This window comes from Bos taurus, chromosome 20 (genome assembly GCF_002263795.3).
Source record: "Bos taurus isolate L1 Dominette 01449 registration number 42190680 breed Hereford chromosome 20, ARS-UCD2.0, whole genome shotgun sequence".
In the NCBI taxonomy this organism is placed as follows: Eukaryota; Metazoa; Chordata; class Mammalia; order Artiodactyla; family Bovidae; genus Bos; species Bos taurus.
Window position 1 is genome coordinate 9,987,164 of NC_037347.1, and position 12,837 is coordinate 10,000,000.

The 12,837-nt window shown below is 44.6% G+C and overlaps 1 protein-coding gene and 1 pseudogene across 2 annotated transcripts in view; one reads left to right on the top strand and one right to left on the bottom strand.

The window, feature by feature from the left end:
* Window positions 1–5,856, bottom strand: part of MCCC2 (methylcrotonyl-CoA carboxylase subunit 2) — a 78,278-nt gene extending 72,422 nt beyond the window's left edge. For both annotated transcript variants that reach the window (XM_059878855.1, XM_010816706.4), the window contains exons 1-2: window positions 5,570–5,856; window positions 10–76 (exon numbers count right to left, since the gene is read on the bottom strand). In XM_059878855.1, coding sequence (XP_059734838.1) covers window positions 10–76; window positions 5,570–5,698 — 196 coding nt within the window. In that variant the 5' untranslated portion in view covers window positions 5,699–5,856. The remainder of the gene's footprint in view (window positions 1–9; window positions 77–5,569) is intronic.
* LOC101902413 (large ribosomal subunit protein eL15-like) lies at window positions 1,055–1,978 on the top strand (annotated as a pseudogene).
* Window positions 5,857–12,837: the final 6,981 nt, after the last annotated feature.

The window sequence follows — 12,837 nt, forward strand, 5'->3', positions numbered from 1 at the left end:
AGTGCTTACCTAGTCTGATGCTCTGTGCTCGCTCGTGGAGTTGATTTACTAGTGCTTTCATCTGTTCATAGTTTTCCTAAAAGAGAAGCAAGGAAAAAGAGGGAGAGTATTCTAGGAAACCAATGAAGTTTTTTTTTTTTTTTTTTTTCACCATAACGAGGGTTAAGGAGCACAGCATTAGATGCCAACCGTATGTGGCCTCCACACTGGGCCACTTCCGTACTGAGCCAACTCCAACATAAACTAAAAAAGTTAGTTCATGCCTCTCTGTCTTTGCTCAATGTCTTCTGCACTACCACGACCCCCTCTCTAGTCCATCTATATAAATCTCACCCTCTATTTATTTATCTATTTATTAGCCACCCCTCAAGGCATGTGGAAGCTTAGTTCCCTGATCAGAGATGAAACTCATGCCCCTGGCATGCGTGGAAACGCTGAGTCTTAACCACTGGACTGCCAGAGAAGTCCCTCACCATCCCCTTTTAAAGCCTAATTCATATTCCATCTCATCTCCAACTTAGTTTTTGGCTACTGCCACTCATTTTACCCACTTCCTTCCTTACACGCCTACTGAGCTTACCTCTACTTGCTTTACTTTGTTCGGGAATATAACCTCTTGGAGGGTTAGAATGCCATCTTCTTTTTCTGTCCTATCAAATACTATTGTGAGGAGACACCAACCAATTCAGAAATACTTGCTTTTACACTTACTGACAATTTACACTTAAAAACAAAGCCCAGGGGAAAACGGATCCTATTTTATGTTTTAAAAGGATCAGAGGGAAATTCCCTGGTGGTCCAGTAGTTAGGATTCCAGGCTTTCACTGCCCTGCCAAGGGCACGGATTCAATCCCTGGTTAAGGAGCTAGGATCCCACAAACCATGAGACACCGCCAAAAACTAGAAAAATAAAATCAATCTCTGAATCTGTCCACATTATGTGATTTGACAAGTGGAATGTAGGCAAAAGGGACAGTGTACCAACTGCAAGCAGAGCCTTTAAGAGGGACAAGGTACTTCCACACTCTTTCCTCTTGTGCCCCAGACTTCCATGATGAGAGGAGCATCCCACAGCTGCCACTGCCCCCTCATTCTGGGTCCTGGAATAAGAAACAAGTGGAGCAGGGACTTCCCTGGTAGTCTAGTGGTTAAGAATCAGCCTTTCAAAGCAGGGGATGTGGGTGCGATCTTTGGTTGGGGAACTAAGATCCCACATGCCACAGGACAACTATACCAGTACATACCAGTGAAGACACAATGCAGCCAGAACTTTAAAAAAGAAAAGAGGGCAGCCATAAGGGTGAGCCGACGTGGGCGCCTACAAGTACATCCAGGAGCTGTGGAGGAAGAAGCAGTTGGACGTGACGTGCTTCCTGCTGCAGGTGCGCTGCTGGCAGTACCACCAGCTCTCGGCACTGCACCGATCCTCACGCTCTGGGCCCCACTCGGCCTGACAAGGCGCACAGCCTGGGCTACAAGGCCAAACAAGGCTATGTCATATACCGGATCCGTGTGCGCTGCGGGGGCCGCAAACGCCCAGTTTCTAAGGGTGCCACCTACAGCAAGCCTGTCCACCATGGTGTCAACCAGCTCAAGTTTGCTCGAAGCCTGCAGTCGGTTGCGGAGGAGCATGCTGGCCACCACCGTGGGGCCCTGAGGGTCCTGAATTCCTACTGGGTTGGTGAAGATTCTACGTACAAATTCTTTGAGATTATCCTCATTGATCCATTCCATAAAGTTATCAGAAGAAACCCTGGCACCCAGTGGATCACCAAACCAGTCCACAAGCACAGGGAAATGCGGGGGCTGACATCTGCAGGCAGAAAGAGCCGCGGCCTGGGCAAGGGCCACAAGTTCCACCACACCATTGGTGGCTCTCGCCGGGCAGCGTGGAGAAGGCGCAATACTCTCCAGCTCCACCGCTACTGCTAATACAGGCAATGGTCAAGTCACTCCACTCTTGAAAATGCTATTGAGAAAACTCATCACTGGTGTCAATGCAAGTTCAATTGGCCTCCAACTTCATGTTGTCTACAGTTCCCATCCCTGCTCAAACCAGCCTCACAGTTCCAGACTTGCTGGGCGCCAGCTGTGGTTGCCCTTACCACCTCATTCTGCTTGTTCCATCACGTCCTCCCGTAGACTAGGCTTCTATTTCCCAGGGTGGGTTTGAGTGTAGGAAATACAGAAGACGAATTACCCCAATTCTTGGCTTGCTATCTTCATAAATGGTTTGATTTTGAAATTTAATTGCTGGTTTTCTTGAACCAGTTTTTTTCCTTCAAGGGTCTTTAAAAAGGCCCACTTAAGTGATTTCCAGAAAACAGGCTTGCAAAACCTTTTAAGACCCAAATTCCTTCCAACTCAAAAAAATCTTAAACCATATTATTTTGTGTGTGGAGGTTGTTCAACTACATAATAACAGAATAAATGTCTATTAAACCAAAAAGAAAAAAAAGAAAAAGCAACAGTGCGGACCTGAATCTAATATGGCCCTGGAGCAGAGCTGCCATCGCAGCCCCAAGTGTGAAAACTAAATATTGTTCTTTTGAACACTAAAATCTTGGGATTGGTTGCTACTCAGCATTACTGAAATAACATCTAGCTAAAATAGATCACAAGATGACCTTGAGAAGAGGAGGCAAAGTAGCAAGAGCTAATACTTCTTGAGGGTTTATTGTACTTCAGGCACCGTCACTAACTGTCTTGATAAATGAAACATACACCTAATCATTAACGCCACAACACAAGTGAGGCACAGAGAAGTAAGTGATTCGTCCAAGATCACTCAGCTAACAAGCAGTAGAATTAGGATTTTAAACCAAAGCTCTGGAATCTTGTTCTTAAAGCACAACACCTCTTCTGCCCACTGAAAGGGCCACTGTTAACATTTCCTCCAGGTTTTCCCCCTCTATGGAAAAATGTTCCTTGTTTACTTTTAAATATATATGAAATACTAAATCAGTGTTTTTTCCACCACAGCACAATTACTTCCCTATTCTAATTACTAGCGCACAGACTAAACCAGAACATAAAACATTTTACACAGAGAAAGAAATTATAATCTCAGGCTCACACTCCCTAACCCCTGATTAGCAGCTGCTTATCAAAGACATCAGCCCAGACCTGACCTCAAAAAGACGGGAGACCAATAAGCTCCAGGAGCTCATTCCCTCACAGAGACATCACAGAACAACCCCAAACCGACTAGCGTAACCTTACAGGAGCTCTGGAGAACACTCAGAGGTCTACAGCAATCAAGAGAACACACCACGAAGAAGTCACATTCGATGCAGCGGGAAACCCATTCTCTACCCTGCTGCCCTGCCAATTATTCTGCCACGTTGACAGTATCATGCCACTTCTCTACTTAAATACCAGCAAACAGACTGCAAAGGGACATCAAAACGTGGCTCCGGCACATGGCTTCCCTCCTCTACCTGGCCACATAAGCAATCCCATCTACCCCATGAACTCCACACCGTGGCCAGGACTTCCAAGTTCTCACTCCCACTAACTGCTTTCATAATTTAGAACCTATGTTCTCATGACTTCTTTTGGTTGTACAGGCCCATTCTCCACCCTGAACCTGGACAGTTCTTACTCCACTCAAGAGCCAACTCACTCATTACTTCCTATCTTTCTGCAACCACTTTCTAGGCTTTAGACACCCCTCATCACAATGCACTGCTTTCTTGTCTGTCTCCCCGACAAAAATATGATTCCATTCCTGCACATCTATTCCAAGTACCTAAATAGTGGCTTCCCTGATAGCTCAGTGCCAAAGAATTGACGCTTATGAACTGTGGTGTTGGAGAAGACTCTTGAGAGTCCCTTGGACTGCAAGGAGATCCAACCAGTCCATTCTGAAGGAGATCAGCCCTGGGATTTCTTTGGAAGGACTGATGCTGAAGCTGAAACTTAGTAAGAGTTGACTCATTGGAAAAGACTCTGATGCTGGGAGGGATTGGGGGCAGGAGGAGAAGGGGATGACAGAGGATGAGATGGCTGGATGGCATCACTGACTCAATGGACGTGAGTCTGAGTGAACTTCAGGAGTTGGTGATGGACAGGCAGGCCTGGCGTGCTGTGATTCTTGGGGTCGCCAAGAGTTGGACACGACTGAGCGACTGAACTGAACTGAACTGAACTGATAGCTCAGTTGATAAAGAGTCTGCCTGCAATGCAGGAGACCCCGGTTCAATTCCTGGGTCGGGAAGATCTGCTGGAGAAGGGATAGGCTACCAACTCCAGTATTCTTGGGCTTCCCTTGTGGCTAAACTGGTAAAGACTCCGCCTGCAGTGAGGGAGACCAGGGTTCGATACCTGGGTTGGGAAGATCCCCTGGAGAAGGGAAAGGCTACCCACTCCAGTACTCTGGCCTGGAGGATTCCATGGACAGAATAATCCACGCAGTGGTAAAGAGTGGGACGCTACTGAGCGACTTTCACTTTCACACAGTGCCTAAATCACAATAACCATTTAATGTTTCTGAGTGAAACATTCTCCCTTGATCCCAGGAAATCTAAAAACTTCTGGAAGTCTCTCACTAGATATTATTTCTGCCTCAGTCTGATTTTCTTTCAACCTATTTGCTTTTCCAAAGGGAGGAATTATTTAAACGTCTTTTCTGGGGACTTCCCTGGTGGTCCAGAGGTTAAGAATCTGCCTGCCAATTCAAGGGACACAGGTTTGACCCCTGGTCCAGGAAGATCTCACATGCTGAGGGGCTACTTAGCCCGAAGCCCACGGGCCCAGAGCCTGTGCTCCGCAAAAAGAGAAGCCACCGCAAGGAGAAGCCCACACACTTCAACTAGAGAAAGCCCACTAGCAGCAAGGAAGCCTCAGCACCGCCAAAAATAAACATTTTTTTTAAATAAATAAAATAAAATGTATCTCCTGAGAGTTATCTGGCACAACTTAAACGTTATCTGTATAGGCTTAGAAACCATGGGATAGACTGAAAATTTCCAGCTGATATTTCATAAGCCAGGAGTAGATTGTGACCTGTGGCACCTCCAAATTCCAAGAGGAGTAGATTGTGTGACCTGTGGCACCTCCAAATTCCAAGAAAAGCTATTTAAATACAAGTATTTCCCATTAACATAACCAACTATCTCAAATCTAGTAACCACAGACCAGGGTTAGCTAGTGTTCGGCCAGTGGTTCCCAAAGCTAGCTGCCTCCAAGGCCTTTGCCCCTCCTCACCCCCAACCTAATTAACCATGCAAACACCAGGACCCCACCCTGGAAGACCAAAACGTCCCAGGGTGAGGCTTAAGGCGGCTGTAACTCGAACAAGCTCCCGGAGAACCACTGGCTTTGAGAACCACTGATTTTAAAGATACAAAGGACAGTGCCAGTGCTAAAAGTGAACTAAAATGTATCTGATTTGTTTTCTTTTTCAAACTTCACGACCTCCTAGTGCGTCCCAGAATCATGACTGCGGATCCAGAGAAAAGAGGAGCTACTCTTAAAAGTAGCCTACCCTCTATGCTTCCCAGTCCGGCCAACACCTTGTCCCGTCGGTGAAGAGGAATCACTGACCCGGGCCGCTCACCCACCCTACCTGGTAGATGGCAGAGCTCGAGTCCGGTTGGGTGCCCAGGGTAGCCACGGAGTCCCCATGATAGGAACGCAGCGCTGGGGCAGCGGCGCGGGCGCACGGCCGCAGGGCTAATCTCAGAGCGGCCCACATGGCAGCAGGCACAGAGGCAGGAAGCTGCGTGAGAGAGCGGCCTGCGCCGATTCGGAGCCGAAGCTTTCCCTGCCAACTCCTCGGCTTCGGGATACACTTCGGCCCAGATCCTTGCTGTCCCAACTTGCCTGAAACCTCCGGGATTCTCCGGTAAGCCTAGGCACGTGTCGGCGAACGCGGCCCCTGATTGGTCGATGTTGAGCACCACGCCCCCCTAACTCAGCCAATGAGGGACAGTGATGCAACCTCGCGAGGCCGGTCCGTTCCCGAGCCCTTGAGCATTGCGAATCCTAGGACGGAGCTCCGGAGCCGCGGCTGAATTTCTTTGCTTGTCTGAGAGCTTCTTCTACGTGCTGTTTTCTTCTCCCCCTACTGCTAGAAAGGGTATTCCGGGACTTGAAAAAGCTTATTCTTATATGAGAGCTGGAAACCGAACAGGCTTATAAAACTGTCCTAAGAAATTAAACTCTTTAAAGGCGATAACCATCCGTTCAACAAATATTTCTTCAGTGTACCCTATCAGGTGCTCTTTTGGAGCTGGGGATACACTGGAGAACAAGCCAAACGTACCCTTTTATAAAGCGGAGAGAACATAAATTTAAAATTCTGGTAGTGATAAAGTACATCTTAGATGTACGATTATAACGTACTTCTAAACCTAGCCTATAACAAGTCATCTCAGTTCAGCCGCTCAGTTGTGTCCGACTCTGCGACCCCATGGTCCCTGTCCATCACCAACTCCCAGAGCTTGTTCCAATTCATGTCCATCGAGTCGGTGACGCCATCCAACCATCTCATCCTCTGTCTTCCCCTTCTCCTGCCCTCAATCTTTCCCAGCATCAGGGTCTTTTCCAATGAGTCAGTTCTTCACATCAGGTGGCCAAAGTATTGTAGCTTCAGCTTCAGCATCAGTCTTTCTAATGAATATTCAGGACTGATTTCCTATAGGATGGACTGGTTGGATCTCCTTCCAGTCCAAGGTACTCTCAAGAGTCTTCTTCAACACCACAGTTCAAAAGCATGAATTCTTCAGCACTCAGCTTTCTTTAAGGTCCAACTCTCACATCCATACATGACTACTGGAAAAACCATAGCTTTGACTGGACGGAACTTTGTTGGCAAAGTAAGGCAAAGTTGCCTATAACAGATCTGAGTGAAAAAGTGAAAAAGCTAGCTTAAAACTCAATGATAGGGCCTACATGGGATCTCATTGTTAAAAATGGCTTGCAAATAAAATATAAAGTCACAGTGACCCATGAAACTGACCACATTGCTCAAGTGACATCCTGTTTTAGCCACTGGCACTCTTTGCCAAGACTAAGTGACCACCCTACCATTGAACACCTTTGGCTTTCTCAAGACTACCAACTGCCAAATTCCATCTGCAGACTAAAGATGAACTAACCACCCCGAGGGGACCCAGTTTCCCGCCTGGAGGGTGTAAGAGGGACCCACCAGAAGGGAAGGGGCTGGTTCTTCTCAAGGGCCACTCACTCTCGTTTCCCTTTAATAAACTTCCTTTTCTTTGCCTGGCTGTCCAGTTCATTTTCTTTTTCTCCGCACTTGCCTTACATTGAACATTCAAAAAAACTAATATCATGGCATCTAGTACTATCACTTCATGGCAAATAAATGGGGAAAAAATGGAAACAGTGACAGATTTTATTTTCTTGGGCTCTAAAATCACTGTGGATGGTGACTGAAGCCATGAAATTAAAAGATGCTTTCCCTTGGAAGAAAAGGTATGACAAATCTAGACAGCATGTTAAAAAGCAAAGCCATCACTTTGCCGACAAAGGTCAATCTAGTCAAAACTGGTTTTTCCAATAGTCATGTACAGATGCTAAAGTTGGATCATAAAGAAGGCTGAGCACCAAAGAACTTTCAAACTGTGATGTTGGAGAACACTCTTGAGAGTCCCTTGGACAGCAAGGAGATCAAACCAGTTAATCCTAAAGGAAATCAAACCTGAGTATTCATAGGAAGGACTGATACTGAAGCTCCAATACTTTGGCCATCTGATGTGAAGAGCTGACTCATTGGAAAAGACCTGATGCTGTGAAAGATTGAGGGCAGAAGGAGAAGGGGAAGACAGAGGATGAGATGGTTGGATGGCATCACCGACTCAATGGATGAGTTTGAGCAAACTCCAGGAAACAGAGGACAGGGAAGCCTGATGTGCTGCAGTCCATGGGGTCACAAAGAGTCAGACACAACTGAGTGGCTGAGAAATAACAACAACAATCTGAGCTTCCTCACAATTTCTCACACACTGGAAAATGAGAAAAAATTATCTTCCTTAGTCCACTTAGTCTTAGATTTGAGATAATTTTTGTACACAATGTTAGCTTCATTCTTTGCTATGTGGATATCCAGTTTTCCCAACATCTTTTGTCATAAAGACTGTCCATTCTCCATTAAATAGTCTTGGCACGCTTGTCAGAAATTATTTCATACGCAGTGGTTTATCTCTGACTTTGTATTATATTCTAGGTCCTATACGTCTGTATTTTATGTTAAAACCACAATTTTTTTTTTTTTTTACTGTAGCTTTGTAGTAAGTTTTGAAATCATTAAATGTTAAGTCTTCTAGCTTTATTCTTGTTCAAGATTTATTTGACTATCTGAGATCCCTTACATTCCATATTAACTTTAGAGGTATATTTTTCTATTTCTGTCAAAAAAAAAATCTCAGAATTTTGATAGGGACTGCACTGAATCTATTGATCACACTGGGTAGCACTGACATCTTAACAGTATTAAAGTCTGCCCATCTATGAAAATGGGATGTTTCCATTTATTTATGTCTTCTTTAATCTCTTTCAGCACTGTTTTTTAGTTTTCATTGTGCAAGTCTTTTACCTCCTTGGTTAATTTCTATTTTGTTATTTTTGAGGCTACTGTAAACGGAGTTACTTTTGTAATTTCCTTTTCAGTTTGTACATTATTAGCACATAGAAATGCAACTGATTTTTAAAGAATATTTGGCTGCATCGTGTCTTAGTTGTGGCACGTGGGACCTTCCCTGCGGCACGCGGGGCCTTTTGTCCCAGCGTGCAGGGCTCCTGGGCTCTTCCTTGTGGTACATGAGCTTCTCTAGTTGTGGCGCTCAGGCTCCAGGGTAGTTGCAAGCCTGGGCTTAGTTGCCCCCACAACATGTGGGTCTTAGTTCCCTGACCAGCAATCAAATTCGTACCCCCTGCAGTGGAAGCACAGAGTCCTAACCACTGGACTGCCAGGGAATTCCCTAATGAGAAATTATTAAAAGGATGGGAAAACAAGGTTTTAAAGAGGTAAGATACTCTGTTACCCTTTAAATTTATTAAATAAATGAGAAGTTAGCAAATGTTTCCCAGGAGCATTAAATTTTATTACTTAAAATTTTACTTTATTCTGTTTATCTTATTATAAGTGAGTTTCATTTATTTATTTGACAGCACCAGGTCCTAGCTGCAGCACACAGGATCTTCTATCTTCGTTAGGGCATATAGGATTTTTGCTTGCAGCACTCAGGATTTTTGGTTGTGGTATGTGGGATCTAGCTCCCTGACCAAGGATGGAACCCAAGCCCCCTGAGGTGGGAGCTAGAAGTCTTAGCCACTAGACCACCAGGGAAGTCCCAATAACTGAGTTTCTAAGTCTGTTTTCTAAGAACAAATAGCATTCCTATATATATATATATATTTTTTTTTTAAAGGCTTGCTTTAATAGCTCCAAAGGCTAGGTAAGACTGTGAATGGATGTATAGAAAATACACTTCCTAACATCTTTTTTTTTGGCCTTGCCACATGGCCTTAACAGTGAACTTTCACAGAGTCACAACCATTGGACTGCCAGAGGAATCCTCATTTGCTAAAATCTTAATTGCAATACAAAAATCAACTGTTTCTCTAAGTTCCAGCAATAAACATAAATAAAAATGGGCATTTAAAAATACCATTTGTAAACACGTCAAAGAACATCAAGTACTTAGAAAAATAAATCTAGGTTTTTACACATGAGAAATAAAAACGTGTCTACCAAAAGATTTATACAAGAATATTTACAGTAGCTTTATTCAAGAGGTAAAATTCAGAAACAATCAATAGGAAAATGGATAGACAACTACGGTATATTCATATGTGGAACAGGCATAAAATGGAATACAACTTAGTAATAACAGGGAGCTGCTAACACACTACAAAATTAGTGAGTCCCAAAAACATGTTGAGCAAGAGTAATCAGATACAAAGGAATACATAATATAAAGTTCAAGATCAGGTAGAAGTAACCTGGGTGGGTGGCAGTGGGGAAAGGGCTTAAAGGAACTTCCTGGGAGGATGAAAACATTGTTTTGCTGAAACTCCAATACGCTGGCCATCTCATGCGAAGAGTTGACTCATTGGAAAAGACTCTGATGCTGGGAGGAATTGGGGGCAGGAGGAGAAGGGGACGACAGAGGATGAGATGGCTGGATGGCATCACTGACTCGATGGACATGAGTCTGGGTAAACTCCGGGAGTTGGTGATGGACAGGGAGACCTGGCGTGCTGTGGTTCATGAGGTCGCAGAGTCAGACACGACTGAGCGACTGAACTGAACTGAACTGAACACAGCTGTATACATTGTCAGTATTCAAACTGAATACTTAAGATCTATGTACTTTATTAAATGCAAATTATGCTCTAAAAATGTCCATTGGAAAAAACTGTTGATTCAAAATTATGAACTAAGTCAAAGAACTCAGATTTTGACTTAATTGTGCACATTTGTTAGTCTGAAGCATCGACTTTTGGCCTTCTCTCTATGGGTTTTGTGACCAACAAAGTCACTTCTAGGATGTTCAAGCTGGTTAGAAAAGGCAGAGGAACCAGAGATCAAATTGCCAACATCTGCTGGATCATCGAAAAATCAAGAGAGTTCCAGAAACAAAGAAAGTGAAGTCGTTCAGTCGTACCCAACTCTTTGCGACCCCATGGACAGTAGCCTGCACCAAGCTCCTCCGTCCATGAGATTTTCAAGGCAAGAGTACTGGAGTGGGTTGCCATTTCCTTCTCTGGGGAATCTTCCCAACCCAGGGATCGAACCCAGGTCTCTCACATTGTAGACAAACAATTTACCGCCAGAGAGTTCCAGAAAAACATTTCTGCTTTATTGACTATGCCAAAGCCTCTGACTGTGTGGATCACAACACACTGTGGATAATTCTGAAAGAGATGGGAATACTAGACCACCTGATCTGCCTCTTGAGAAACCTGTATGCAGGAAGCAACAGTTAGAACTGGACATGGAACAAAAGACTGGTTCCAAACAGGAAAAGGAGTACATCAAGGCTGTATATTGTCACCCTGCTTATTTAACTTATATACAGAGTACATCACATGAAATGCTGGGTTGGATGAAGCACAAGCTGGAATCAAGATTGCTGGGAGAAAATCAGTAACTTCAGATATGCAGATGACACCACCCTTATGGCAGAAAGTGAAGAGAAACTAAAAAGCCTCTTGAAAGTGAAAGAGAAAAGTGAAAAAGTTGGCTTAAAGCTCAACATTCAGAAAACGAAAATCATGGCATCCGGTCCCATCACTTCATGGGAAATAGATGGGAAACAGTGGAAACAGTGGCAGACTATTTTGGGGGGCTCCAAAATCACTGCAGATGGTGACTGCAGCCATGAAATTAAAAGACCCTTACTCCTTGGAAGGAAAGTTATGACCAACCTAGATAACATATTCAAAAGCAGAGACATTACTTTGCCAACAAAGGTCCGTCTAGTCAAGGCTATGATTTTTCCAGTAGTCATGTATGGATGTGAAAGTTGGACTGTGAAGAAAGCTGAGCACCGAAGAATTGATGCTTTTGAACTGTGGTGTTGGAGAAGACTCTTGAGAGTCCCTTGGACTGCAAGGAGATCCAACCAGTCCATTCTGAAGGAGATCAGCCCGGGATTTCTTTGGAAGGACTGATCCTAAAGCTGAAAACTCCAGTACTTTGGCCACCTCATGCGAAGAGTTGACTCATTGGAAAAGACTCTGATGCTGGGAGGGATTGGGGGCGGGAGGAGAAGGGGACGACAAAGGATGAGATGGCTGGATGGCATCACCGACTCAATGGACGTGAGTTTGAGTGAACTCCGGGAGATGGTGATGGACAGGGAGGCCTCGCGTGCTGTGATTCATGGGGTCGCAAAGAGTCAGACACGACTGAGCGACTGAACTGAATTGAACTGACTGAAAGGAGATTTAAAAATCTGATTCATAGGAATTTCAGGTAGCAGACAGTGAAAATGGAAGAGAGAAATTATCAAATAATGCAAGAACTTTTGCCAGAAGGGAAGGAAATGGGTTTCCATATTAAAAAGGCCCATGACATGTGGGGGCAGGAAGCGATGGGGGTGGCACATTATCGTGCACCATGGTGGTGGTGCAGTTGTTAAGCTATATCTGACTCTTTTAGGACCCCAGGGACTAGCCCACTAGGCTCCTCTGTCCATAGGATTTTCCAGGCAAGAATACTGGAATGGGTAGCCATTTCGTTCTCTAGGCGATCTTCCTGACCCAGGCACTGAACCCGAGTCTCCTGCTTGGAAGGCAGATTCTGTACCACTGAGCCACAGGGAAGCCCACTATGCAGAGTACCAGGGTCAGAAAACATGTAAACAGTGGCCCACATTCAAAGGACAGGGAATCAGAATAGCAGCAGACTTTTTTAAACACTGAAGACCAGAATATAATCAGAGGATGATTCTGAAATGAAGCGGAAACTATTTTCAAATTACTCAAGAATTCCACTTAGAGCCCAACTAAGTGAGAGAATAGAAAAAAGAAACTCTCAGACACGTAAAGTCTCAAGTTACAGTATCATCCACATACCCTTCTGCAGTAAATAGGGGAAGATATCCTTCTCCGAATCAAATCAAGAAAAACAAAGACATGGGCTCCAGAAATAGGGAGTCCAAACCACCAAAGAAGGGTAGTGGACTCACAAGAGAAGACCCAGCATGGCAACTGTGCTGCACATGGAGACCTGTGAAGACTCAGTTGAGATGAAAGCAGGAAGGAAGATTTTCGTAAGTTTTCCAGGAGTGGGGTGGTAGGGGGGTGGGGGAGGAGGGGGAAGAAGAAGGAAATAATTTATCTGACAACTTGACCATGTCGAAA